The sequence below is a fragment of the Prionailurus bengalensis genome, chromosome B2 (genome assembly GCF_016509475.1).
Source record: "Prionailurus bengalensis isolate Pbe53 chromosome B2, Fcat_Pben_1.1_paternal_pri, whole genome shotgun sequence".
Lineage (NCBI taxonomy): Eukaryota > Metazoa > Chordata > Mammalia > Carnivora > Felidae > Prionailurus > Prionailurus bengalensis.
The window spans coordinates 150,807,822-150,835,247 of NC_057349.1; the positions used below are offsets into that span (position 1 = coordinate 150,807,822).

At 54.4% G+C, this 27,426-nt stretch overlaps 1 protein-coding gene across 5 annotated transcripts in view; it reads left to right on the forward strand.

Annotated features, from left to right (window-relative positions):
* The window catches only part of SMOC2 (SPARC related modular calcium binding 2), a 163,157-nt gene that overhangs the window by 57,948 nt on the left and 77,783 nt on the right, over positions 1–27,426 (forward strand). For 2 of the 5 annotated variants that reach the window (XM_043592780.1, XM_043592779.1), the window contains exons 4-7: positions 169–268; positions 14,065–14,112; positions 17,057–17,107; positions 18,340–18,414. In XM_043592780.1, coding sequence (XP_043448715.1) covers positions 169–268; positions 14,065–14,112; positions 17,057–17,107; positions 18,340–18,414 — 274 coding nt within the window. Of the gene's footprint in view, positions 1–168; positions 269–14,064; positions 14,113–17,023; positions 17,108–18,339; positions 18,415–27,426 lie in introns of all 5 variants that reach the window. The other 3 variants (XM_043592776.1, XM_043592777.1, XM_043592781.1) reach the window with 2 other exon arrangements.

A 27,426-nucleotide genomic window follows, 5' to 3' on the forward strand; every position in this document is an offset into this window, starting at 1 on the left:
GCGAGCCAGCGTGAGCGGCAGAAGCGCCTGGGTCGCCTACAAACCCCTGGGTCCCGGGGCCGCCCGTCTGCCGCTGTGTCCAGATGCAGCCAGGTAAGAGGCACGTGGCCTCCTAGTGGGGCTGCCTCGAGCACGGCAGCGAGCTGACCCCGTCCTGCCGTCCCGCAGGTGCAGTGTCACAGCTACACGGGATACTGCTGGTGCGTCACGCCCAACGGGAGGCCCGTCAGTGGCACGGCCGTGGCCCACAAGACGCCCCGGTGCCCCGGTAGGTGCCCTACGCGTGCCGCGTCCTGACCCTCCACGCCTGTGTGCTCGCGGTTCGGAAGAAATGCAGCGTAGGTGGTGGTGAGGGCTAGCGGGCGCTGGGCTCGTGTCGCCGACAGAGCCTAAAACAGGACGAAAACGGTTTCAAGAGGCTTTCCCAGCCGAAGCCCTGGTCTGAAGGTTGGTAGGTTCTTCGACTCAGGGTTCTTAGTCTTTTAGGAACAACCACAAGGGCTGTAGTCAGCAGTGCAAATCCCCACGTGTTTTCTTTGGCAAAAAAGAAAAAGGAAAGTTCTGGTTTTATGTGTATACGTTTGCAAAGAGAAAGAGGACCGTTCTTCACAGGTCCGTCCCCAGATGGTTTATTTGTGTTGCTTTATTACTCATAAGAGAGCTAACGCACCGAAGGTAATCTTACCGGCAGGAGAGTAACTTACGGGATGGTCCGTTTTCCACTAATATTTTACCGAAAATGATACAAATGATTCATGTCATTTTTATTTGAGAATGTTTTTCAGCTTGAGTTGTGATTTAAAAAGAATTTTTTTTAATGTTTATTTATTTTTGAGAGAGACAGAGTGCAAGCAGGGGAGGGGCAGAGAGAGAGGGAGACACAGAATCCGAAGCGGGCTCCAGGCTCCGAGCTGTCAGCACAGAGCCCGACGTGGGGCTCGAACTGTGAGACCATAAGTCTGAGGCTTAACCGACTGAGCCACCCACTCGCCCCTTGAGTTGTGATTAATTGGCCGAGAGGACCTATCGGCGCATCTGTGAAGGGGCCCCATGACCTTTGCATCACGGTCCCTAGATTAGACTAGTAGAACGTAGCCGCGGTGATAATAAAGGACAGAGCCTAGTCCTGAGTTTTCATGTGAAATATTGAAACGTTTGCGTTCAGGATGTACTTCTAGACTCATTTTTTTATTTAAAGGTCAGGCATCTTCTAATTAGGAATTCTGCTCATGATTCAGACGCTTACACCAGCAGCGAAGGCACAGGCCAGAACTCATAACCGCTGCAGCCTGATGACGTCTGTAATTAACAGCGACGCGAAACCTAATATTTCCAGTGACTGGTCATCGCTTAAAAGCCACGGGGTGTGCATAACGTGAAATTAAAATATATTTATTTCAAATAACTATTTTGTTATCCGAGAGCTAAAAATTGCTGACAAATATTTTTAGCGAGCTAACATTTGCACCTAATAATTCTTGTGCAGACTCGTGGTGTAAGGGGGGGATGAACGCACACGGTCGGCCTCCGTGTGTGTCCCTCGCTCTGGGACGTACTTTCACAGACTTACTTCACCTCCGGCGTGTGGCACCGGCTTGCACTGAGCCTCATCATACAAAGGAGAAAGCCAGGGGATGCCCGTTGTCTGTGATTTTAGTGGTACCGTTTGAAAAATTAAGCTGCGTCTGAAAGATCTTTATCGGGAAGGTCTTTATGTACAGAATCGGCTGAATTTCTTACATTCTCCAAACAGCCCTTTGTTTTTGGAATCAAACCGCTGTACTGGGCGCTGACGTATTTTTCCAGGCAGGCATCGGTAATTATAATTTGACTCTATAGATATGCTCCGTTTTCTCAGTGCCCGTGTGGGTTTTCTGGTCCACGGGATGGATGATGGACAACAGTCTGCTCAGAAGTCCGGTGTGTGTTGTGTGGGAACCGCAGGAAAAGCCCCGTGTTTCAGGGCAGAGTTGGGGTGAGGACGGGGCCGGCTGTCCTCTCAGACCCTCTCTCTGCAGGTGAGCATCCCTTTCCACTTCCCCGGGGTTGGGGCTGTGACCTCAGGGGGCCTGGCCAGTGGCCAGTGAGGCCAGTGGCCTCACGCCTGCTGCTGCCGCTGGTGCGTTGAGTAACTTCCAGGCAGCTGCGGAAAAGGCCCGTCAGCCCCCTGCCATAGCCGCACTCTTATTCTGCACAAACGTGAACGTGGAGAGCAGGTGTTGTGCTCAGAAGCTCTGCAGGTCGTGGGGATTGTTGAGAAAGTCAGACCAGGGAGCTTCCGGATGCGGGAGCTGACGCCCACACACGTGATGCCCAGTCACACTCAGTCACACACACACACACACACACACACACACACACACACGTGGACAGTTTATGACGGACTCTTCCACAGCGTGGCTTAACTTCTTCCCAGATGCTGACAGAGCCTCCCAGGTCATGCAGCACGGCAGGGCGATAGGGCGGCGCTCTGCATGGGGCCGTGACACTGACACGCACCACGGAGGGCTGAGCTTTCATGTGCACACAGCCAGGGACTCCCTCTCCGCGTGTATCCCCCTCTCTCCACTGGTCTCGTAGCTGGTGTGCCTCGTGGCTAGGGTCCCTTAGCCACGGCTGTGAACGATGGCCTTGGCCTCCGCCCGGTTTACTAAAACTGGGTTAGCCTCAGTGTTCAACAGTTACATTTCGCCCTGGAGTTCACACCAGGCTTATCCTGTAAGTTCATGCTATAAAAATGTAAACACTGGGAGAAGAGATTTAAAACGTAGCCACAAAGAGTGCCTGTCACTTAGAACGTGCACGTGTGTGTGTTTGTCGTGAACACGCGCAACCACGGAGGCAGGCCGCAGCGGAGGGAGGCAGACATCCGCGTGTTGGCGAGGATTCAGCGGCACACGAGAGCCCCTGCCCCCGATCCTCCTCCTCCCTTCTCCCAGGAGGACCTTCGAAAGAAACATATTCCATAAACATGTATTTTTAAGCCATTAATACAGAATACCCAGGCTCCTGTTAATGGATAAGAAAAATGAGACGACTCTAGCCAAAAGGGGTCCAAAGCCTTAAGCAGGCAGCACGTTATAAAGGAGGGAAGCTAATGGCCAGCGAACGGGAGACGGGGTTGAGACTCACACAGCAGGGAAACGCACGTGAATGTTACAGTCGGGTCCCCACACACCACTCCGTTAGCCGCCAAGAAAAAGCGATCCGTGACGTGCCCGCGAGGCCGTGGAACCACAGAACCTCCCACGGCTGCCGGAGCCACCGGTGCAGAACCCACGCGCCCTTCCCGTGCGGGCAGCAGGACGCAGAGCGGCTACGGAGGAAAGCACTCACGTCTGCGGCAGGACAGAGACTGGCACCAGGACGTCCGCAGCAGCATTTGCCGTAACCACCAAATCCGGGCAGTGGCTGGATGTCCGTGGTTCCTGTCGTGGTTCGCTCGGGTCGTGCCGACATGGGGCTCCAGCGTGGTCCCCAGTGGACGCACCGAAACACAGGACACACGGGTCCATTTAAAATGCAACACCAGACAAAACTCACCCCTGGCACTTCGAGAAGCCTCTTTGGGTGGGAAGCCGCAGAGGCAGACGAGGAAGGGGTGATCACACCGCCAGGACGGTGACTACAGGTGCAGAGAGGGGTGTTGACTGGAAAGGGGGTTGGACGTGGGGACTCTCTCCTGCCCCGGAAGCTGTTTCTCTGCGTCTTTGACAACAGTCCATCGTGCTCTGCCGGTGTGTTTATGTTCTTTCAGGCACGAGTGCAGGATTTCACGGACTTAAAAAGGTGCGGAAAGTTAAAGTGCGTTAAATTCCTCGTGAGGTCACACATCTCCCGGAGGATTTTCCCGGGGGGAAAGGGCGGGGGTTTAGATGCCTCGGGAGCCCTGTGAGGACGGCCGCTCCGAGGCGGGAAGGGAGGCTGGGACAGGTGTGGATGAGGATTTGGGGCCGAATGGCCTCAGCGTCTGCCCTCCGCGATGTTCTGGGGAGTGGCAGGCCTGGTGGCCGCCGCTCGTGGGGCCCCGCCGTGTGTTGGGCGTCACAGCCGCCTGGGTGGGAGGTGGGCTTATCTTCTATGTTACAGGTGAGGACTGTGCCCAAGGCCTCCGTGCTTTAAGGGACAGAGCTAGGACTTAAATCTGTCTTTCTGCCTCCATAGCCCACATTTTCGGCCACGTGCAATAATGTCAGTCCATGGGCCTTGAACGCCTTGCTGAGAATGTGTGTAAGTCCCTGTTGGAAATCCACGGCCACGTGGAGGTTCTGTCGAAGGTTCTCGGAGGGCAGGAGGCTACTTGCGGCCCCCCAACCACATTAACACCTCGGTGTTACTTCTGCAGACCTGCCGTCTATAACCAGCTCTGGTCAAGGATGGTCCCTTGGGGTGAGGACGCCACTCAGATTGTCACAGCTAGTGGGCGGTCTGCTTGGTGTTTCCAGCCACGGCCGCCGGGTGAGCGGCGCTCAGGCTGTGAGAGGCAGAGGCTTCAGGGGATGCGGTGGCCCCGGCCCTTCTGCCCAGTTGGCACCCCTTCCCGATGACTGGATTATTGAACCTGGCGAACCCCTAACGCAGTACTAACATTCCGCTTTAGTAAATCGTAGTGTGCGTGACCCGTAGCCTAGGGCTCACGGGGCACGTCCAGCCGTACCTTTCTCCCGAGGAGTCCGTTCATTGTTATCGCTGACTAATTTATCTGTTGTTGAGGATTTGCCAGGTAAGGTGCGTGTGGCGTTGAGGTCTCTGCAGACACGCGGTCTCGGGCCAGGAGCTGCAGGCACACGGCAGGGGTGGACAGGTGAGGGAGAGATCATTCTGGGAAAGTCTGGCATAAAAAGGGAGTGGAACGGTCTTGTTCCCACCGTTTGTTCTAGATGGTTCCTGCTTCTTGCTTTCCTCTTCGCTGATCCTTGCGCCGGAGGCAGGCCTGGAGGATGGTGGGAGGTCTCTCCCTTTGTGCGGAGAGCGTGAATGTCCGTGGCAGGCAGCATATGGCCTTGAGAAGTATTGAGGACCAAAAAGCTGCTCTTTGAGCTGCATCCAGGTGCACTCCAGGCCTTGCTTGCCGGAAGGCGGGTGTTCCTTACTCATGGCTTGGGGATTTATAGCTCACCTTGGCCTGTTGATCGAGACTCCTGGGTCTGCAGACGGCTTTCTGCACAGGGTCTTTCCCTGCACGGGGACGCTCCGGAGGTGAAGGAAATGACAGGGAACGCGCTGAGCGTGGCCCCCGTCGTCTGTGCTGGTGAGCGGCCAGGTCAACGTGTCTCCGTCTGAACACCGCTGGTTTGTATTTATTCTGTAAGGATGTGTTCTCTTCCTCCTTCTAACGATTTGAAGAGTAACGTTGCTGGGGGCCAGGTAGGAGTCAGAGACAAAGGACTTTTCTCCGAGGGAGGATTTCTGTAGCTCGCCTATTCGCTATTATTTGGAAATAGCTTCAGGGTTTTTAATCACATGTCCCTTCCGTAACTGTGCCCCGTGGCCAAGAGCTTATTCCCGGCAAGAGTACAAAGTGGTTTGAGACCCTGTAAGCTGAACCTGTGTGCACGATTTCTTCATATTTCAGTACCCCCAGAATCTTCGTATGTAGCTCAGCTTGAGGTATGTGTTTGAAGTCAGCTGCAGAGTTGGGGATACAGGGGCGCGGAGGGGAGACGTCCCGCAACCGTGACTGAGGCCCTCCTGGGATCCGCCCGCCCCACCCCGTCTTGCACCAGGGTGGGTTAATGGGGAGAGTGCTCGAGTGCAGGACGGAGATCCTGTTCCACCTGACGTCGCCACACCCCATGTCCCAGCGCCTTCTTGTGGCGTGGGACAGAAAGCCACCTCTCCGGCCCTGATTATTTCCTGGCAAGTTTTGTGACAAGTGTCATCTCTCCCTCCGTGGCAATTATCCGAGGCTTTGCTTTTCCCCGGACGGGAAGGAGTAAGTTCATGGTCCTTTCCTGGGGCCGACGGCACTCACACGTTCCGATTACTTACCTGGGCAGCTTACACGTTTGGGTTTGCGAAGAGGACGTGGGGTTCCGTGGAGCCCCTCGGTGTGTCTACGTGATACATGGCAGGCGGGTCTGCGGTCCCCCCGTTTGTCCACAACGCCTGCCGTTCTGGCCTCTGCCTGGAGTGGAGGAAATTCACGTTTCTGTGACTGTGCTGATCATTTCTGAAAATTTGCACTACGTTCATAGAAGCTAATTGTTCGTTTTTCACTAATGAATTTCCCTGGCACTAAGTTAAGGACCCTGCGCAGCTGAGGAATTTGAAGGAAATATCCAGCACGACCGAGTTTCCAAATACTGAAATCAACAGCTGCAGCTGGCTGCTAACGTCTCTGAAGCGTTTCTTTATGAAAGGTGCGGAAATGCAAGTTCAAAGCTGCTTTGTGTGAATTGGAAAGGTCACCGATCAGAAGGAGCCCCCTTTCCCCCCCTCAAAATGGCCTTTTCTTAAGGCTTAACAATCCTCTTCCCCAAAAATGATAGCAAAACAGAATGTTTCGGTGCACACTGGCAAGGGACCGTATGCACAGACGGCTTTAACAGAGGGGAAGGTACACCCGGAGGGAGCGCGCCCTGCCGTGGCGTGAAAACCAGCCGGCCCCCCTGGGCTGCCGGGCTGCTGTGTAGACGCCACTCACCAAGATGTGTTTCAGAGAAAAATACAAATCGTCGGGGACCCCTGTGACCGGTTTGAAGCGTTGAGGAAATTTGTTTTACATCCCTGGTGAGGTGCAAGTGGTCATGGGATACAGCCGACACAAGGTACGTGAACGTTCTGATAAACTTTCTGAAGGTAGTGGATTGATGCTGAAATTCTCTTTAAAAAACGAAGCCAACTATTCAAGGAGAGGGTCACGTGGTGTGGTTTTTACACCAAACAGGACTCCGCAGGCTGCCTGAGACTCAGTCTGAGGACCTGTGGGTCGGTGGGCTCTGGGCAGCAGCGGCCGCGGCCCGGCCCCTCGTGCGGAGTCCCGGTGGCCGCGGGGGCCTGGCTGGCTGCTGCCCGTCCCCGCTGGGGGCCTCTCAGGGCCCTGCCTTGGGTCTGCTCACCCGTTCCTTGTGAATTTGGACTTGGTATTGAATTATTCAACTACGTGCTGATGGTATTTTATTGTGGTTACTTTTCCTTCTTGGAAAAATACTTCATGCTTTTGCTGTTAATTTTCCTTTTGGGGAAAAAAGAGGGCTTTCAGGTATCTGATGCTTGCATTTTTAATTTATTTTTTAAAACATGTTTATGTACTTATGTTGAGAGAAAAAGAGAGAGGGAGAACACAGTGGGGGAGGGACACAGAGAGAGGGAGAGAGAATCCCAAGCAGGCTCCGCACTGTCAGCACGGAGCCCGAGGTGGGGCGGGAACTCACGAACCGTGAGATCGTGACCCGAGCCAAAATCAAGAGTCGGATGGACGCTCAACCGACTGAGCCCCCCAGGTGCCCCATCGCGTTTTTATTTTTGTGTTACAGTCTGCTCGATTGTTGTACTTGACTGTACATTTGATATGGTGGCTAGTTTGTAATTGAGACTCTCACGACTTTAGCACTTTAGGGTGTCCTTTTCCACACCTGTGCCTCAATGGCTGTTCTGTCGTGTTTTCTAATATTTACTAAAACTGTGAAAGAAATCAAGAGGTCCTGTCAGGGTGATGGTCCCGAGGTCTGCGTCCCACCCCCAGTGGCTGTGTCCTTCCAGAGACATTCTATGCAAAAACAAACAAGGATGTGTGTTTTCTTTTGAATTTTTTTGAACAAGTAGAACTTATTTTTATGGCACCTGTGTGTGCGGCGGCCGAGCTCCCGTGCCGGGAAGCCGTCCACGATGCCGCTGGGCTCTGTGCCAGCGATGTACCCGCTGATGTGCGTGAAATTGAGACTCCAGAGCATACACGGAGGCATAGGAAACAGACATCACAGGCATTACAGGGACGCCAACGGAAGATAAATCCAGAAAGATTCTCTCGGGCTGCATGAAGAAAGACTTACATACCCCTCCTCTGCCGTCGCAGAGAAGGAAGCTCTCAGCTGCGGGACCGTCGGCGCTCAGCCTGGCAGACGGCACATTCAGAGTGTTCCTGGTCTCTGACGCTCCTGCACGCGGGAGTCCGGACTGGCCTCGCCGCACAGGAGACGAGGCCCAGGAAGGCCACCCCAGCGCCACCTGCACTCTGTCCCGCAGGGCGAGTCCCAGGGAGGCTCGGAGCTGTCACCTGGCCCTCTGGCCACCAGTGACCACCGACTGGCATGGCTATGGCCCAGAGGGGCCCTTGTAGCCCAGGGTGACCAATGCTGCTCTCCTGGGCCATCGGGTTTGTGTTGTGCCGGGGGACAGGGCGCAGGGGTTCGTGTTGTGCCGGGGGACAGGGCGCAGGGCCCCAAATGTAGCTCATTTCTGCTTTCCGTCTGCCCAGCACTGTCCCCGGGCCACCCCCACCTGCTGGGCATGGCCCAACCTTAAAGGATGGCTGGTGGGGGTGGGGGCTGGTTAGGGGCCACTCGACCTGTCCTTGCCCAAGGTTTTGGGGACGAGGAGTGTGGCGGACCAGGCCCTTTCTGCATCTGAGGCGCTCAGAAAAGACTCGTGGCTCTGTCAGCCTGGAGGGGACAGGGCTCACTCTCGTCACGGCTCCCGCACCCCCCCCCCCCCCCCCCCCCCGCTGTCCACCGGGACCGAGGCCCGCAGGCGTCTCCGTCCTGGGCCCGGGGGCGGCTGCTGCAGACAGAGGGGCTCCCTTGCTGGCCTCCCCAGGGGCCCAGCCTCACGAAAACCTGCGTTAGGTTAGCGCTCGCCGCCCTCTCGGGGGCCGGTGGGGTTCAGGGCTGCGTCGTACTACAGGTGGTGTGGTCTCACCTGCAAGGAAACCCGGGAAGATCCGGGGGGAGCGAGTCACCTTCGCCCGTTGGAAGCGAGCCCTGATTGTGAACATTGCACTCCCGGTCACCCATGGGACCTGGAAGTCCATAGGAAGGGCAAACTGAGGCAGGGGCTAAAAATGCAGAAAGCAAAAAAAAAAGCAAAAAAAAAAAAAATGCAGAAAGCTCTGCGTTTCTCTCTGCGGTTACTCTAAAGCCTGGTTCCTCAGGCACGTACCAAAAGTCTGTGGTCGTTGAAGTCGTGTGTGGAAAACCATCGCCATCTCGTGTCAGGTGATCTTCCCGCTGTTTCGTTCTGCGCGCAGTGGGTATATGACATCTAGTCTTACATCCAGGAAAGACGAGGGATTCGCTAAGCGGCTCCTGCACCACCTGCCAACACCCAGGCAGTGTCATAGTGGGGCTGGTTTTAAACCGGATCAGCCACTGCCGTGAGGACGAGCAGCCACGCTCCCCGAAGCAGGTCCCGTGGGGCGGGAGCCAGGAACACACTGATCGGCACGGGGTCCTGCCAGGGAGGGCAGCACGCGGGCCTGGGGGCTGCCTGCCAGTGCTCTGCAAACTCATGGAACGATCATGAAGGTCATGTTGTCTCTGGACCGTCCAGTGTCTCAGCCCTGACGCTGGCGTTAATGGGGTCGGGTGTCCCAGCGACCCGAGGAGGGAATGCGGGCAGGGGCCCTGCTCTACGGGTTTACTAACAGTTGGGGGCAGGCGGCCCCCCCCCCCCCCGCCCCTGCACCTTGGCTCAGCCACGTGTCTACGCCTGGCGCCCTCTGTAGGGCGGACCTTTGACGGAAGCGCGATGTGGGGCTGGCGGGTTTCTGAGCTCTCTGATGCCAGTGTGGGTTTCCGTCCTGGGCCTCGGCACCCCCTGCATCTGACGCACGGCCTCCCTGCCCCCGCTCTCCACCCCCGGCCCGTTCAGCGCCAGGTCAGCGGGTCTGAGGGCAGGAGGTCTGGAGCCGGCAGGGTTTCGTCTGCCCTCACAGTCCCATGCAGGCTGCCTCTTAACCCAGGCTCTTCCACTAGGCTCTGTGGAGGCCGAGGCGACAGGAGAGTCCCTGCCTGGGGGACGTGCACAGAGTGATGGGGACCAGAAGCCTGCGGGGTGCACTCGAGGACCCAGGCGTCCCCTTGGACACGCCGTGTCCCCACTCACTGCCAGCCCGCCTCTCACCCCCCCACCCCCCACTGCCTCCTCTGCCAGGGCCTGTTCACCCCTTCCTGCCTCCACTCAGCACCCCCAGGGCTCACGGCGCACACATGGATGCTGCTACGTGACTCGGGCCCGTGAGACACCCGCCCAGATCTCAGTCTCCTCATCTGTATAATGGCATCACGATGAGACCTACTTTATAGGGCTCTTGTCAGCGTTAAGTGACTTCGCGTGTCGCGTACTTAGAGCAACGAGAAGCACACGGCAGGAACTGTGTTGATTAGCCGTGCACACAACTGCCGTGTACTTTATTCCAGCAATTTCCAGTTAGCCCTTGTCTCCCCAAAGTAGACGAAACCTTTCAGGGCTGCGTCTCTCCTGTTGTTTGTCTAGCAACACACGAGAGCGTGCCCGGCCTGACCACCTGCTCTGAGGGGAGGCCACGGGGCCCGCTGGGGCGCACGGGCCGTGTCACCCTCCGCAGATGAAAGCCTCCTGTGTGAAGACAGAGGCCCCAGTGGCGTGGGCACCAGGCACCAGGCAGGCGACGGAGCGAGCGTTCCCCGTGTGCCTGTCGCCTGTTGGTGTCCCGTCTTTGCTCAACCGGGAGGGGGCGGGGGGGGGCCCCCGATGCTGCCCATGTTGCGGATGAGGGAGCCGAGGTCGGGACGGGGAAGCCGCCTGAGCAGGTGGCGGGGCCGGCAGCTGGCAGGGTTGTTCTCTGGCCCCGGTTCCGCCTCCTCCCTGCACCGCGTGGTGTCCGTTCGGGGCGGGAGGGCAGAAGCAGCCGGGCGGCCCCTGAGCAAAGCCCGCTGGTTTTCGCCGGATGGAGGAGGGGCTGGTGGGACGCAGGGGCCCGTCTCTGGGCGCAGGGCCTCTGGGCCTCTGCTTCGAGAGAGCTCGGCATCGGCTGGATTCTCAGACTCACGGCAGAGATGGGTGAGCGGGTGTCCAAGCCGAGATGCGTGTCCGCAAAGTACAGGAGGAGTGGGGCCTGCCCTTCCTCTGCTCCTTTTCTCCCTTTCTTTTTCCCATTCTCTCTCGCTCTCTGTTTCTGATGTTGTAAATCTGTCCCTGGATGTGCAGTTTCCAGCGAGGGGTAAATCAGCGTGGCTTGTTCACCTGGGCCCTGAAGGAGCCCCGCGCCCTGCCTGCTGGACACGAGCTGGCCCGCCGCGGGCTGACCTCGGGAACCTCTCCCTTCCGCCGGAGCCGTGCACCCAGCCCCCGCCTCCTTCGCGGTTTCTAAGGAGCGGTTGGCGCTGGGGAAGGAGTTTGCTGAGGGCACTTGCTCTCAGCAGAACACGGCACCCTCCATCAGGGCCGCTCTGGCAACGGGTCGGTACTCCCGAGGGCAGCTGCATTGGAACCGGGCGCCCAGAATGACGGGCCTCACGTTGTTCCCCTTATGCCATAGATATCGTGCTCCCTGCATCGTTTTTGTGGTTTCCTCCACCAGTGACGTGTACCCTGATTGCGGAAAAAGCCACCTCTTTTAAAATATCTTTTTAAGCGTATCTATTTATTTTGGGGGGGGGCACAGGGAGGAGAGAGAGAGAGCCACCTCTTTTCAAATAGCATCAAATGATTTGTATCTGTAGGAAACGACGATGTCAAACTTACCTTGCCGTTCAGTCCACAAGGCAGGTAAGCCCTGTCCTTGTGATGTGTGCCTTGGATCGATATAGTGCCGTATGCCAGTGATCTCCCAACAAAACTGAACAGTAAGAGAAAAAGCAAAATAGCATTGAAAGGGGATGAGATCACACAAACGGAGGGAATTCAACTGTGTCCTCTGGAACGTGAATGTGAGGGCAGTCTTTGTGACCGTGAGCAGTGATCAGGCCTCGAAGGTTCAGCCGAGCAGCTCGTGGTTTAGGAAGCTGTTCGCTCTCTCCGAGCCCCCCGTTTCAAAACCCCTTCCTGCGCCCACGTCTTAGAGTTTCGTCGGTCCCACGCCCTCGGGAATTCTCCAGCAAGTCCTTATCTCTGGAGGGCTGTAATGACAGATAAGAGCTGCTTTCTGGTTCTGGCTTCATGGATTGGACTCAGCATAGCGGTGTTGCTGCGTGGAGAGCGGTGCTTGGCCGTTTTCCACACCCTTGGGGACGGGATGTCAGGGAAGGCGGTGAAGCTTGGGGAGATTTTTGTCCAGAGGCATTCGGAAGGTGCGGTGATTGGGACCGCAGCGACACTGGACTGTGCTTTAAAATCATTTCTTACGTACTGAGAACAGGACGGAATTATCTTTGCGTGGACTGGTGCAGGGGCTGGTGAGCAAGCCTGGCAGAGGTTGGTCTGGGAGAAAGCAGGCCTGCGGGCGGAGGGAGACCTTTCCCGAGGCCTCTCAGCCGACTGTGAATCCACAACTTATGGTCCTCGATGGTTGCGTTACAAAATACTGTCCTCAACGCTGTGGAGAAGCCCTCTCGCGCGGGGCGTCGGATAATTACGGAGGATATTCACATGTAGCTCAAAATGTTAACGCCTAAATATTCGGACATATTACTGGAACACTACCATTTTCAGGCAAAAGTAGAAAACATTTTTTGACTCATTGCAGAAACACATGATAACAGTAAGCTGAGGAGGAAAGACAGTTAAGCTCCTTGAGAAATCGAAGAAAGGCAGGCCCCAAAGGCTTGAGGATGAGGCCACGCCGTGGGCCCCTTTTATATCCCGGGGAGTCTTGCCAAAAGCAGAATCCTGTGTTTTGAAGCCTGGAAACCATGTACCTTTTCCCCAAATGGCGGGAGGGCGGTAACCCGGCGTGGTCGTCCGTAAGCAGTCCTGACGTCCTACGGAGAACAAGGTCCTTTCTGTCGCCTGGAGAGCAAAGCTTCCAAATGCACATGACTCCGTTATTTCACAGAATCAGGGCTGGAGGAAGAAGCGTGTCTCCTCCGGAGCTGGGGGCCGACGGGGCGCACTTGCGGCAGACCCGGTGGGCTTCCCTGAGGTTGGCGGTGCTCGAGAAGTGCTTATCGTGACCGCCCGTTGTCCCTTGCGGTAAACCTGCTGACTTCCGTCCGGCTTCCAGGGAACCAGCGGTATCTGCGAGGTTGCGTTAACGCCTGTCCCGTGAGATACTTTCCTACAATGACCTGCTTGGACGTCTCCTACTATATTACCGTCATGGCCCAAGAGACAGGGTAAATAGTCTCAAAACACCATACGGTTTACATCTTTAGTATAAGTGATGGTTTGTACGTCAAGGTCACATTCAAGATTGTAAGACCAGCGATGGGTCTCGCGTCTGTGTCTGTGATGTCCGCCCTAGGTACGCAGCCCAGCGTGTGACTCTGGCAGTCCTCGGTGAGTCCTGCACCGACTGTCCTCACCCCACCAGCAGGTAGACTCCAAATTCGTCCTGAGCACAGTTTTTTGTTTTATTCCTTTGGGGGAGGGCATTGTAATGGTGCGGGAGGAAGTCGTGCTTGTGCTGTGTCAAGCTGCCAGGAAGAGAGCACAGGGCCGCCCATCTCTCTCACGGATCTCTCGGTGTATCAGAGACATCACAAACACTCCGCGAATTACTCGGTCAGCTCTGAATTTTCCTGCATTCTTCTACAATCTAAGATGGCTCCTCAACTTTCTTTCCTATGGAACGAAATCCAGCCGAAACCAGGGTTTCAAGTATCTTCGGTTGCATAACTTTTATTGCTTTAAAAATGTTTCCTTTTTAATTCTAATTCATTCTGCTGCCCCAACGTGGTGATGTATGTGAAGGGGATGATGACGTCTTTCAAGTGAAGAGACTGACGTGTTGTATATTAAAGAGTGTGGGTCTCAGGCACGTGGCCGACTAGTTAGCAACAGGAGTAGGAACTAATCTTTGGTTTACTAGCTTAGGGCTTGTGACGGCAGATGACGTGGTCACCTCTGGGTACTAGGTGGCTTGTGCAGCCTAATGAGAAAGTGACAAGCACGGTGAACCATTGGAAATGGAAGGAAGCGTTGTGTAACAACTGTGGATGGGCACTTGGGAGCCAACGATAATTTCTTCCTTCTTTCCCCCCTTAGGTTCCATAAATGAAAAGTTACCCCAACGGGAAGGCACAGGAAAAACAGGTAACTATCTTAAAATAAATTTTGATGATGATAGTATATTAAAGCTAATTCAGTCTATGCCCTAAAATAGCTCCTCAAGTTAAAATTTAAATATGGACTAAACGATACGAGAGCTGACAGGGTTCATTACATATTCACTCAACGCACTGTGTCATTCCTGCCTTTGGACCTCCAGGGTCCTGTAGGTGCGGGGCACGTAACCCACATATGCCCCCGGGAGGACCCTTCCGACGTGGCTTGTGTCGGGGCCACCTGTCCATGCTGCTCGGTGCCACAGTCTCTGCCTGGGGAGAGGCTCATGCGTGGTGTTTGGGTTCCCCGTGTAATTCGGGAGTGTAATGCTGAGGGCCACCGAGAAAGAGTCTCAACTCTTCCTCATGAGAAAGAGGAATGCTTCTCCCCATTGTGACAGTCGCCTCCCCTGGGACCGGTAGCGACAAGAGCCAGGTAGAGCAGCGAGCCATTTCCGTAGCAGCCGGGTTCGTCTTGCGCAAACTACAGCGCGCCCACCGTGACCTTGCAGGAGCCCCACCTTCGCCCTTCCCACAGCCATCATCCTTTAGACCCAGTGACACTTTTTTTTTCTCTTTGTGTTACATCGACCTTTAAAGTCAGAAGTCATTTTCAAGACAAAATTGAAAAAAAGAAAAGGTTTTAGTACCACCATTGTAGGCAACTCTTTTTTTCTGATGTAGGTTATAGTATAGGAACCGGTGGTAAAGAAAGGGGCATAAAGCCGGATAGAGCTGAGTTCCAGTCAAGTACGTTGCCTTCAGTGTGTCCTGAGACTACGGTGGGCACCGTGGCTGCCCTGGCGGGATGGTAGAGCTGGGGGCACCTCGGGTGCACGCTTGGGACAGGCACCGATTGGCACACGAGTGGGCTCATGAAAGGGGAGGTGCTGGTGGCCACAGAGGGGGTGGGAGAGGGGGCAGGCATAACGTAGAACAGAAGAACCTCGTAGTTGAGGGAAATAGGGGAGAGACGTGATGGGCAGCCATAGAACACTGGCTGGAGCGAGAGTTTACGTTTGGAAAAGGGGATAAAGTCGCCTAGAATGTTAGATGAATGGCTTGGATTTGAGTCTGTAAGATCCTGAGGTGGGCGTATCGGTATTTTTTAGAGAACAGGAAGGGGCAGTATTTATGATTGCGAAAATCTATCCGGTGCTCAGGGGAGGAGGAAAGGAAAGGAAGCGCTATTTCAGAAGGTGTTTCCTAAACCTGTTCCTTGCAACGCACGTTGAATCCCCTGTAAAAGTGAAACAAAAATCCCTAGGGAATTGGTACGTGGGCACAGAAGTTCACGTAGGGCAGGAATATATTCCTTCTACTGAAGCCTCTTGATCTCTGGACGTGCACACGACAAGAGAAAATACCTGAGATTAGGCAACAGAACTGGCTTATGGATAAAAACGAGACGTTACAAACTCTAGTGGGAAAAACAAAAAGCACACAGCTGCCCGTGGTTTTGTTTCATTTTCTCAAGGCCGAGTTCAGTAGGTGCCCACGTGTTTGTTATGTTGGGACAGAAGTCTACAAGGGACCAGAGCATGGCCAGTGATGTGAGCAGGGTCACGCTGACAGGAAGGGCCCCTGGCGTTGGTGGGGGGTGAGGGAAGGCCTACGGGTGGTCACTGGGTCGCCGTGAGTGGGCCAGTCTGAGTTTTCAGGCTGCCAGTGATTCGGGGAATGGGCCGGTGGCCCCACAGAGGTGATGTGTCCAGGCCTCGGTGAAAATGTACAGCACTCATAACGTGTGTGGTTGCTGTAGATATGCTCCCCGTTTCATCGTAGTTTCTGGAAGGGATTACACGATCTTCAACGGTTCACAGTTACTGTTCCAGTGTTAGAACTTGAGTTTCTCGAACAGGCGACATTACATTTTGTCAGCGTTCTGACAGAGAGCAAGCCTTTTTTCAAAAGATTGTTCAGTGTTGAAGTTTTGTGAAAAAGCCTTTTGGTTTGCCCCCAAAAAGAACTTATGAGAAACTTCATTTTTATTCCCCAGACATCTGGGAAAGTCATGAATCACAGATAAGCCTCGTGGCTGGCCCTTATCTCCCGCACTGTTTATTGTATTTTAATCCTCAAATTATTATATAACGAGCTCACATGAGCAAGCTCGAGCGAGAAACAGCCCCACAAAGTGCCTTGTGATTGTGTCCCTGACGGGGGCCCCGCTTACCGGGGGCAGACTTCCCGTAGCTCATCCTCCATGCCATCCCGCCATGGCTCGGAACTCTCTAGAACCTGACGCCGTTCCAGGGAACCACGGTCTTTCTGCTAATTAAAGATTATCCACTGCAGCCTCAGCCTCTAGAGAAATGGCATTAGAGCAGCTCCGTCACCCACACCCGTGTCCTGCTCTGTGATGTTGACTCTTGCTCCCCGGCTCCCGCAGGGGTGACAGAGGGGCTGGTAGTGCAGGGGTGCACAGGGCAGCAAGTCAGGGCCTGATCCTTAGATACCTGCCCTGGCAAAACGGGGTGGGGGGGCAGAGCAGGGATATTGGGCTCCCCCAGCCACCCCAGTCCACCCCCCAGCTCTCTTCTGTCTCCGGTCACCCCAACCCACCGATTTTGTTGACGTGAGCCCCCATTCCCACTGCCATGGCCCCTTGCTTAGGTCATTTGTCTCTCCCTCACAGGCCCTGAGCCACTCTGGCTCTGAGGGACGGGAATCCCAGCACTTCCCCCTGGGGCCCGGTTTGCAGCCTGCAGCAGCTGTCAGGTGGCTGCTCGCCCAGGCGCCCTGTGCCGTCTCGGTCGGGCTCCTGCCGGGCCCCGCGTCCCTGTGCGCCCCGGGGCGGGGGTGGTGGTGGTGGTGGTTTGGCTGGTGTGTGGGGTGCATGCGAGCCCTCAGCTTCCATCCCGTATACACACTTACTGAACTTACTCTCATAATTGTAGTCTCCTTGCAAATCTTTTCCGTTCTGAATTCAGATGATGCCTCGGCCCCAGCGCTGGAGACTCAGCCTCAAGGAGACGAAGAAGGTGAGCCCGGCCTAAAACAGGGTTCTGCTGGGGGAGGTGAGCCCAGCCCGAAAGCGGGTCCTATGGGGGAGGACCACGGACGCGCTGGGGCAGCTACGGACGGGCCTGGGACGTGCAGGCAGGTTACCTGCCGGGAGTCCTCTCAGAGTGGACTGGATTTGGCCACTTCCAACTTTATGACACCTGCTGTCTTTCCCGGTGGCTTCGGGGCACGGCTTGTGGATGTGGCCGTGGCATACATATAGTACGATGCAAAAGTCTCTCTTCCCCCCGCCCCCAAATCAAAATCGAAGAGTTGAAATTTTATAATTTGGATAATATAAAATGTATATTTCAGAAGCATACGATAGCATGTGTCTTGTTCCCTGCTCGGACTTCGTGTCTTTCGCATCTCGTGCTGGCCACGATGCGGCACGGGAGGCAAGCTGTGTAAGGTCACGCGCGTGAGGATGTTTTTAATTTTGTAGTCACGACAAAGACGATTTTCCCATTCTTAGCCTTTAACAGATCGTCTGAGGGACTTGCCAAAGTGTCACAAATTGTCAGGCCAAAGGAGTGAGGGTGCGCAGGTAACAGCGACAGCGGTAATGATGTCTTCACGGCACGGGCTACCCGGTGTCATTAGCCCACCGAGTCCTCAGATGCCGTTTCGCAGATGAGAACTCGTCTGAGGTTCCGGGCTGATCGTGGCCAAGGGCGGCCGGGACCGAGGCAGCCTCTCCCGTGTGTTCTCGGGCCCGCGGTGTGACTGACCCGCTCGGCGAATACTCGGTGGCTTGTGACACAGTACTGCTGAAAACGAAGTGTTCCTGAAGTGTTTCACGCACAGTTGCATTTTGCATAGCGTAGTCTGTGATGAATCTTTCCTGAGCGAAACGTCGTGTGTTACTGTGAATCTTCAGGGCGCGGGGACATGTTTCCGTACATTGGGGCTTTTCCCTGAACCCCACTCCTCTCAAGCAGAGCCACTCTGGATCCACAGAAATTTTACTTATGCTTTTGGAAGAAGAAAGAAAAAAAAAAACCATATACTAACATGTTATACACGTACATTATTCTTTCCTTTTGTCTCAAATATGTAATCAGTTTAACAGTATCTTTAAAAGTGTGGAATATGCATTTATTTAGCCCACTGACTTTGCAGCTTTTAGGCTCCCCACTGAGGTCTTTAACTGAGAGACTGTGTTTTCATGATGATTAAAAATAATCATCGTTTTGTTTTGTTTTATTAGACATTGCGTCCCGTTACCCCACGCTTTGGACTGAGCAAGTTAAAAGTCGGCAGAACAAAACCAATAAGAATTCAGGTAAAAAGGGGCCCGACGTCACTTTGTGAGGAGGGATTTAATAGGCGTAGGAAGTGGTTTCTCTTTCTGGAAGTTCAGTGTGTAGAGTCCGTCCTTTCCCTCAGTTTCCAGTGAGTCATGCAAATAATTCTTGGGACCTGACCGCCAAAATGTAGTTCAGATTTTGGTGGTTTTATTAAATTTCCTCAGTTCTTTAAACGGGTTCTCTGCGTATGCCAAACGAACTATAGCTTCCGGTATAAATATAGCAATAATTGATAACAAGTATTTGTTTTTGACCAACTTTCAGAGATGACCAAACCCTTGGCTAATTTAGTTCCAAATCCTGAAAGCTGCGTGGATTGCCTTTGCTACGAAGGAGTGTTTGACCGACTTTTACGTGTTAAAGCCGACTGTTCTGACATTTGTGGGGAGGAGGTGGGCTGCCTGGCATCTGGTTAGTGGCGTTTACAGGTTTCGTGAAATCAGATTCTGTCTGTAATCTTCGTTCGTGCTTAGTTGGTTGTGTGTGTGCTTCCTCGGGCCTTTTCAGATGTTGCTTTTTTTAAAAAAAAAAAAATACTTTCCGAAAGAAAGTGTCCTTCTGGGTTTAAAGTATTCATCTGCTGAGGGTCCACAGACTCAGTAATAACGCGAATATTCTGTGATCAGCCTCCAGTGAAAAAACCGTAAACGTTCACAAAGGCAGCCTGAGATCACAGCTCTGTGGCCTGTGCTTGGAAGTGTTTTTTTTTTTTCCGAGTGCGTTTTAATGTCCATTTACGAAAAAAACCAAAACAAACCCCTCAGATTTCTTTAAGTTCAGGATACTAAGAGTACTTTGAATCTCTCCCACGACCTGCGTCCTTACCCACCCCTTCTGGAAGGACTCTTGAGGGGAGGCCCTGAGTCTTGGTACGTTCCCACCACCCGGAGGCCCCAAGACACGCTCTCTGTGACAGGAACGGTCACCGATTTACAGCCTGAGAGGCAACAGGCGGGATGAGCCGTGAAGGCCCCAGAGGAGGGTTAGGGGTGGAGTCGGTCTGATGTGTTCTTGTGTGGCTTCTGTCCCTGATGTTCCCATCGCTGTCCCCAGCCCCACGTGTTACTGCCCGGGACGGGGCCCTCATCCCTCCTGGCGGCGGCTTCCCTGGGGCTGAGGTGAGAAAGGGAAGAATCCAAATTTGAAAATTATTGCCTCAGAAACGATTGGGCAACGTTTTACCTTGTGTATCAAGATGCGTACTTCTCTTAGGAACTTCCGAAATGGGGGAGTTAGTTTTGTTCAATCTTGTCACTGTATTTCCAGAGGTTAGCTCATTAGATTTTCTTCGGAAGCACACGATGAGCACGTGGGAACTGGACCAAACACGGCATGTTTCGGGTTGACCGCTGGATCTTGGAAGCTTCCCATGCAAGGGCGGTGTGGCTGTGCCCACGCTTTCCCTGAGGAACACGTATCAAATTATTCTGAATGATGTCCCCGGACGTGTGCATTTTTCTATAAAAGCAGTCTGAATTGTCAGAGGTTTCAGGTGTCGACAGTAAGTACCTAAGCTCGTGGGCGAAGCACATTTTTGTGTCTCGCTCCTCACGGGCTGTTACCAGAGTTTCAGGCCTTAAGTGACCCGTCGATTATAATTAACCAACAGTAACCATGCAGGCTTCCACCGTGTCGTGGGACTGAAAATGATGTTTCAGGAAATGCCAGTTTACATAAGCTACCCTATGCTATAATTTGATTTAAATCAGCCTAAATGGGCAGGATACAAAAAGACGACGTTCAGTTGATTTATGGACGTGGGGCGCGAAATTACTGGATTCTGTTTGTTTCTTGTCAGTTGTCTGGATGCATGTTCTTTCTGAGGGTCTGAAGAAAGTCAGATCAAATCGGTATTTCGCAGTATTAAAAATAGTACTTTTTTTTTCATTTTTTTTTAACGTTTATTTATTTTTGGGACAGAGAGAGACAGAGCATGAACGGGGGAGGGGCAGAGAGAGAGGGAGACAGAATCAGAAGCAGGCTCCAGGCTCTGAGCCATCAGCCCAGAGCCCGACGCGGGGCTCGAACTCACGAACCGTGAGGTCGTGACCTGAGCTGAAGTCGGACGCTTAGCCAACTGAGCCACCCAGGCGCCCCTAGCTTTTATTTTTAGCAGATACTTTTACTAATGACCTTCTCCGATAGAAGTAGGCACATTTAGCTAACAAAGCACAAGTGGTGATTTGTGTATTATTCCCAGATTTTTAGAAAATTAGCTGTTTGTCTTCAACTCTTGTGTCTTTTCCTGTAAGAGGCCAGACTGGGCACGGATTTCTCTTTTGCTCGGGTGTTTCTTTATGAGTTACAATTCCCTCTATTTTTTGCTTCATGAGTTTGTGCTGAGGTAACATAATATTACTCGTGCTGTCGGGTACGTGAATACGATTGCCGTGCTAATGAGTGTGTTCCCTGTGCTGTGGTCAGTACACTTTGGGGCATTCGGTGGTAGGAGTCATTAGAAGGGGCCATTCCTGCAAAGGAAAATACAGCACCCTAGTCTGAAAATGTACACATGCTGGGTACTCCATGAGTATTTATTAAATCCGTAAAGAGTTTTGCCCTCGTATGTTCATTGGTATTCTGACGGTATCATTACTTATTTTCCTAAAACAAACTACAGGAAGCAAACAACAACAACAAAAAAACCAAATAGATAAATAACCAGAAAACAATTAATTTAGGTGCAGTTTGACGGCTGAAGTTTTATTAATTGAAATGCAATATAAATATAAATGACGTGGTCTCCTGGTGGTTCATCCAGCAGGAGGAGCATCACTCTTGTTATGTGAGTCATTACACATTAGTGAGTAAAATCTAGAACTGTATTTTGGTTAAGAAAGCATTACTCAGGGGGCGCCTGGGTGGCTCAGTCGGTTGAGCGTCCGACTTCGGGTCAGGTCACGATCTCACAGCTTGTGAGTTCAAGCCCCGTGTCGGGCTCTGTGCCGACAGCTCAGAGCCCGGAGCCTGTTTCAGATTCTGTGTCTCCCTCTCTCTCTGCCCCTCCCCTGCTCACGCTCTGTCTCTGTCTCTCAAAAATATATAAATGTAAAAAACATAAAAATAACAAAGCATTACTCAGTTTCCCTCTCAATATAAAATTGAGCGTCAGCTACTTTCTCGAATCATTTTACTCACTGTTTTATTTCTATCTAGGAAGATATCAAAGTCGGTCACCAAATTTTACCAGATAAGAGGTTTTGTAACTTGCCGTCTTTGAATTATACAAAATTAGTCTATAGAATCTAAAAGAAGTAGGAGATGGTTTCTGAACACGAAATTCCTCTAAGAATGTTTTGTTTTACAAAACAGGAAGCCAGTATTCTTTGAGCTGTGGGCCACTAGTTAGCACAGAGAAGGGGTTCAGGGAACAGAGGGGAAAACGGATAGATTTAGATGAGGAGGACCGTTCAGTTTTATGGCTGGAAGGGACCCTAGGTGTCGTGTAGCCCAGCCCCCTCATTTTATACACTAAGGGAAAAGGGAAAACGAAATACTGAATCTCAGGGAAATGAAGAAACCTGTTCATCACCGCAGCTCAGGGGGGTGACTTAGTGCCATTTCTGTGATTTCTTCAACTTAATGGGTAAGTTTCACGAAGAAGCCACGTTTTCGGAAATGCTTTGCGTATTAGATAGGAGTTTCTTTTTTCAGTTTACTTACTGATTTTGAGAGGAGGAGCAAGCAGGGGAGGGGCAGAGAGAGAAGGAGAGAGAGAATCCCAAGCAGGTTCCACGCTGTCAGCACAGAGCCCGACTTGGGGCTCGGATCCGTGAACCGTGAGATCGCGACCTGAGCCGAAATCAAGAGTCAGACGCTTAACTGACCGAGCCACCTGGGTGCCCCATAATGGATAAGAGTTACTGGGATTATGGAATCTTAAAACTAAAAACCAAGCCACGGAGGCCACCTGACTCACCCCATTTAAGTGAACAGTGGAAGAAACGGACGTCAGGAGGGACCAAGTCGTTCGCTCAAAGGCAGCACAGGTGTACGTGAATGTTTGTCAGATGTTCTGTTCGGTAAGAAGCCAAGTTGCATGGACATAACCGTCCTCACTCGGAATGTTCTAGCAATTCGCGAGCCTCGTTGAGAGGGTGAGCCCCACAGGGTTGGGGTGGCCCCCGTGGATACTGACCCTGGACCGGGCCATGAGGGTGTGTGGTGTTGTTGGTCAGTCCTGGTCCTCACCACGCCTCTGCTCCGGGTCCCCCTCAGTCCACGTTCCTCTGGGAACACGCGGTGCTGCCCGCCCTGGGTGCTACCACCCCCCCCCCCACTCACCCGCTCCGGGACGCTGGCGTGTCCCGTGCCCCGGCCGAGGGTTGCCCTTGCTGCGCCAGCCCTCCTCGCGGCCCCCATAACTGACACCTTACGACTCCTGGTGGGGCACAGGCTGGGCTCCTCATAACTTTTGGCCACAGTTTGGTACTTTCTCGGTTTATGAGCAGATGCACGGACCTACTCATTCCCGAAATGGCATCGTGGCACGGCAGCCGAGGTGACGCGGCCTACACACCGCCAGCAGCCTCGTACTCTGGCTCCCGTAATAGCATGTGCACGTGCAGGGCATCCCCCAAACACAGACGTGGTCTGGGGTGGGGGTGACTCTGCCCCACCTTTGAACTTGCAGAGACTGTTTCTGACTTTCACGTCGATGTTAATTTCGCGTGTTTCCCTCAGGTCTTTTTCTGGAAGTATTTTTACCAAAGTAAGTAAAAATTTCGTGCTGTGAAGAAATGGCCTGCCATCAGAGGTTTCTCTTTATCTCTTTATTAGCTCAGGAACCGACGGGTTAAGTTAACAATCAGTAACCATGACTGTCTGCTCGATGTCGTATTAGGCTCCATGACATCTGAGTGACCTCCTTTTTTGTTTAATGTTTATTTATTTTGAGAGAGAGAGAGAGAGAGAGAGTAGGGGAGGGGCAGAGAGAGAGGGAGAGAGAGGATCCCAAGCAGGCTCCAGCTGTCAGCACAGAGAACGACATGGGGCTCGATCCTAGAACCATGACCTGAGCTGAAATCAAGACTCAGACACTCAACTGACTGCACCATCCAGGCGCCCCAGAACGATCCGCTTTTGACACGCAAGTGGAGTCACCGTGCCCACGAGAGGGCTCTGCTGGGAAGTGTGATGAACGGGAAGTTTGGGGACAGCGAGCAATTATCTGCTGACCGCCTCCCGAGGCTTCTTGCCCCCCGTGAGCGGTAACGACAGTGGCAGGGGAGCCTTGTCCCTGCACGCGGCTGCCTGCGAAGTCCCTCACGTCCACTCGGTCCTCGCAACAGACCGGTGGGGCGGGCGTGTCCTGCGTCCGTGTCACAGGCTCAGATGACACATCCCAGGCTCTCGACGGCGGGCACCGAAAAGGCACCTGACCGGCCCCAGTCATGCTCCTCACGCTGGGCTTCTCACGGAGTGAAGACAGCCGTCTGCCCCCGTAGGTGCCCGTGGGGGATTCTCATATCGCTGGCAAGTCGCCGAGGCTCCTGTGGACACGCAAACGTCACACACAAAGCCGTGGGCACGCACGCCCGCACGGACACATACGCCGTCTTGCAGCTCTGTCCCCTTGCTGCTCCCATGTCCTCCAGGAGACTCTTGTCCCTGACCCCTTGTCCCCAGATGGCCCAGAGCAGCCCTGCTACGTCTTGCCTATGCCTCTGCTTCACGTGATGGGTTGTCCCCCAGACCCCGTTCCTCGTGTGCAGAGACCCCTGCGTCCGCCAGCCCCTGACCGCTCACTCTCCGTACCCGCTCCTCCTCTCCAGGACGCGCCTCTGTCTTCAGAGGTAAGTGTGTTTCTTGGCGTGCCTCTCCCTGCTCGGAGTGAGGTCTCGTCGAGGGTAGAGATAAACCTTGTTCAGCCCCGGGGCGAACCCAGCGTCTCCAGACCCATCTGGGGTCCCCTGGTGGCCCCGACGTGTCAGCCCCCGTGCGTGCGGAATACGACGAGGACAGCGCTGGCCTTCACAGCCCAGCCGTGGGCCGGGGCCGTGAGCGTGCGTGAGGCCGCGCGTGGGGGCTGGGGGCCCGTGGACTCCTCGTGTGAAAGGGGTCGTAGGGGCTTCTCGGGGTGCAGCGGGTCCTGACGAGGCTCCCCAGACCCTCAGGCCCTAGCTCTCCGCTTCCGGAAAGTGCAGGGCCGGCTACTCAGGCTTCACTGGGGGCCTCACGACGCCTGGGGCTGGGCCCGTGTTTGCCTCGCACCATGCACGACTCCCGGCCCCCCCACGTGGCCGCACCCCCACCCCCCAGCCCCCCAGCCCCTGGGGCGGGGCAGCGTCTGCAGAGAACGCAGGTGAGACCGTCCGGCCGGGGTCGCTTCTGGTGGGGCAGAGTCCTGGACGGCCCGTGTCGCCCGCGGTCTGCAGGAGCCCGGGTAGCGCTGTCGCCCCGTGGCGGCCGCTCCGCACACCCGCGTGTTTCTGAGGAGGTGCCTTGTAGATGCACATTTAAATCGGCCGACCTTGAGGGAAGCGGGTTCCCCCCGGAAGTTCGGTCGGCTCGTCCCAGCAGGATGGGGGAGCCCGGGTGCCAGGTGCGGGCCTGGGCGTGGGGGGTGGCGGGCGAGCTCTGCACGGCCGGGCAGGTGACCTGTCTGCTCTCTGGGTCAGGGAGGACCAGGGAACCCGGCCACCGCCTCCTCGGGGCCTCGTGTTTCGGTCAAGTCCTTCTCCCCCGTGGACCCCGATGACGTGTCCCCAGTGTGACATGCCACACCCAGTGGGGCCGAGTGGGGCTCGGGCCACGGTGGGTCACGCTCGGGGCCTCTGTTGGAGGGTGTGGGTCCGGCATCAGGGGCACGCCCGCTGCCCTGCTCTGGGGCAAGGTGAGGGCTCAATACCTTTCTCTGTGTTGAGGCCACAAGCTGACCCAGGGCGCCGTCCCCGCCGGGCCTGTCTGTGTGGCCCGGGCAGCAGCCCTGGGGGCAGCGGGCAGCCTCCCCCAGTGGCCCAGCCGGAGGGTCGTCTCCCATCCCAAGCTGCAGGTGCTCTGTGTCGTTCTCTCTGCCTGTGGCCCTTTTGCCAGCCAAGGTCGGGCCGCAGCGCTGGCCCTTCGGAGACCCCAGGGGAGAGCCCCACCGGGGCCACGCGGCCCACCCTGGAGGCCTCGGGTCCCACCGACCTTTCCACGGTCGGGATTTTCCAGTTGTGTGTGTGAGCTGAGGGCACACGGGGCCTGTTTTGTCGTCTCTGACATCCCCTCCCGCTTGGGAGAAAAATGTTCCTTCCTCCCCGAACTCTCCCAGACAGCTCTGTTTTATATCCAGGAGACGTCCCCGATGCCAGGATGCGCCTTGGTTTTATGGGACCCCCGCAGTGGAAACATTCTTCTGCTTTCTTCAGAGCTGATAATTTTTGTTTTATTGCACATATTAAAATTAGTGCCAAAAGATAATTATCTTTCGATTCTGCTTTAAATCATGGTAAATTGCATTCCCTCCCGGGGAAGAGTAATACCCGTTATTTTTTCTTTCTTCGTCCCTAGGCTTTAAAGTATCAGTTTTACTTTTTATTCCATTTTTCAAACATCAAGATACCAAGGAGATTCTTAAGTGATAAAGTGGCAGTCATCCGAAGAGATTGGCGCGTTAAACCAAATCCAATAACTTCTTTTAAACGTGGACTGGGAGATTGTATTATTTAAAAAATGTTAATTAATCTACCTAAGAGTGTGCATACCTGGATTTATTCAGTTTTCCTCCTTGTAAAGGGGAGTTTTCATTTCAGTCACGTTCAGTTCTTCGATTTCTGTGTCCAAGGTGGGGTGAATAATCGGGATGCAGCATTTCAGTGTAAGCACAGAACACAGGTAACGGAAGCAAGCACATTACGTCCCAGCCGGTTGCGAACACACACCGGCCGGGTGCACGTCCGGACTTGGGGCCCTCGGCATGTGAAGACGTGCATCTAATTTGCCGTTGAATTGATGAGGTCTCATATTAAATGGGACCGTAGCTACGATTTGTAGAAAGCTCGTGACGCGTCAGGCAGAGTGCTGTGTATTTCAAGGGATAATATAGTCTAATTCTTAACTCACCGGGAAGTATATTTTCAAAATCTCTAAGTGGCAGAGTCTTAGATTCAGCCAAGATTTTCGGCTCCGGATTTCCTCCCACTGCTTTGCGGATCAGACGGGTGTGGCCTGTTCCACGGCTGGCGGGCGCACCGTGAGATGTGTCTGGCCCGATTCTCTGGACAGTGGACCAGGAGGCCCGGCCGCTGTGCCTCTGCCGTGGGCTCTGAACGGGTGCTGGCATTTTGCGCCTCTCTGGGCCTGGACCCCGGGGAGGGTCTGGCCGCAGAAGTGACGTGATGGGAGGGAGCACTGGCCTAAGTGTGGGTCAGGCCACAGGCTTGAGGACAGGGCAAGTGGCAGCCTCCCCACTCTGGAACCCGAAAGCAAAGTCATGCCCCCCCCCCCCCCCCCACCGTTTCCGTGGGAAGGGACGCACTGGACCAGGGGAGGTGACCAGAGAGAGAGGCACCGTGTGCCGTGAAGGTGCTTTGGGACGCCGTGCGCCCACACGGTGTGTGTGGGGACACGGCCAACGGGGCAGTTTCGGGTGTGACCGTCCCTTCCCCGAGGGGCCGAGAGTTAGCCGCGGCCTTTCTTCCAGCAGGATCTCAGCTGCTGCTGAGGACCTCCGCGGCCTCTGTGTCACTGGGGCCGGTTTGGGGTTTGCTCTGCGGGACCCTCACCAGCTCATCTTCCTTCCCGCGTGTCACCTTTAAAGTGGCGGCGCTGTAACTCCCTGGCACGAGTGAGGCCACGGGTGTGAAAGCCCCGTGGCCCATTGGGGCCGTCCGTGTCCTCCACTCAGCAGGACGGGCTTCGTGTCAATTGTTGGGGTCGAAGGTCAGTCTTAGACTTTGCAAATAACAAGAGGATGGTCCTTGAGCATCCCGAGCGTGTGCGTGCGTGTTCGTTCCGTGTGGAGTTCTAGAGACGCATGCTGAGAGTTCAGGTGCTGGAAACCA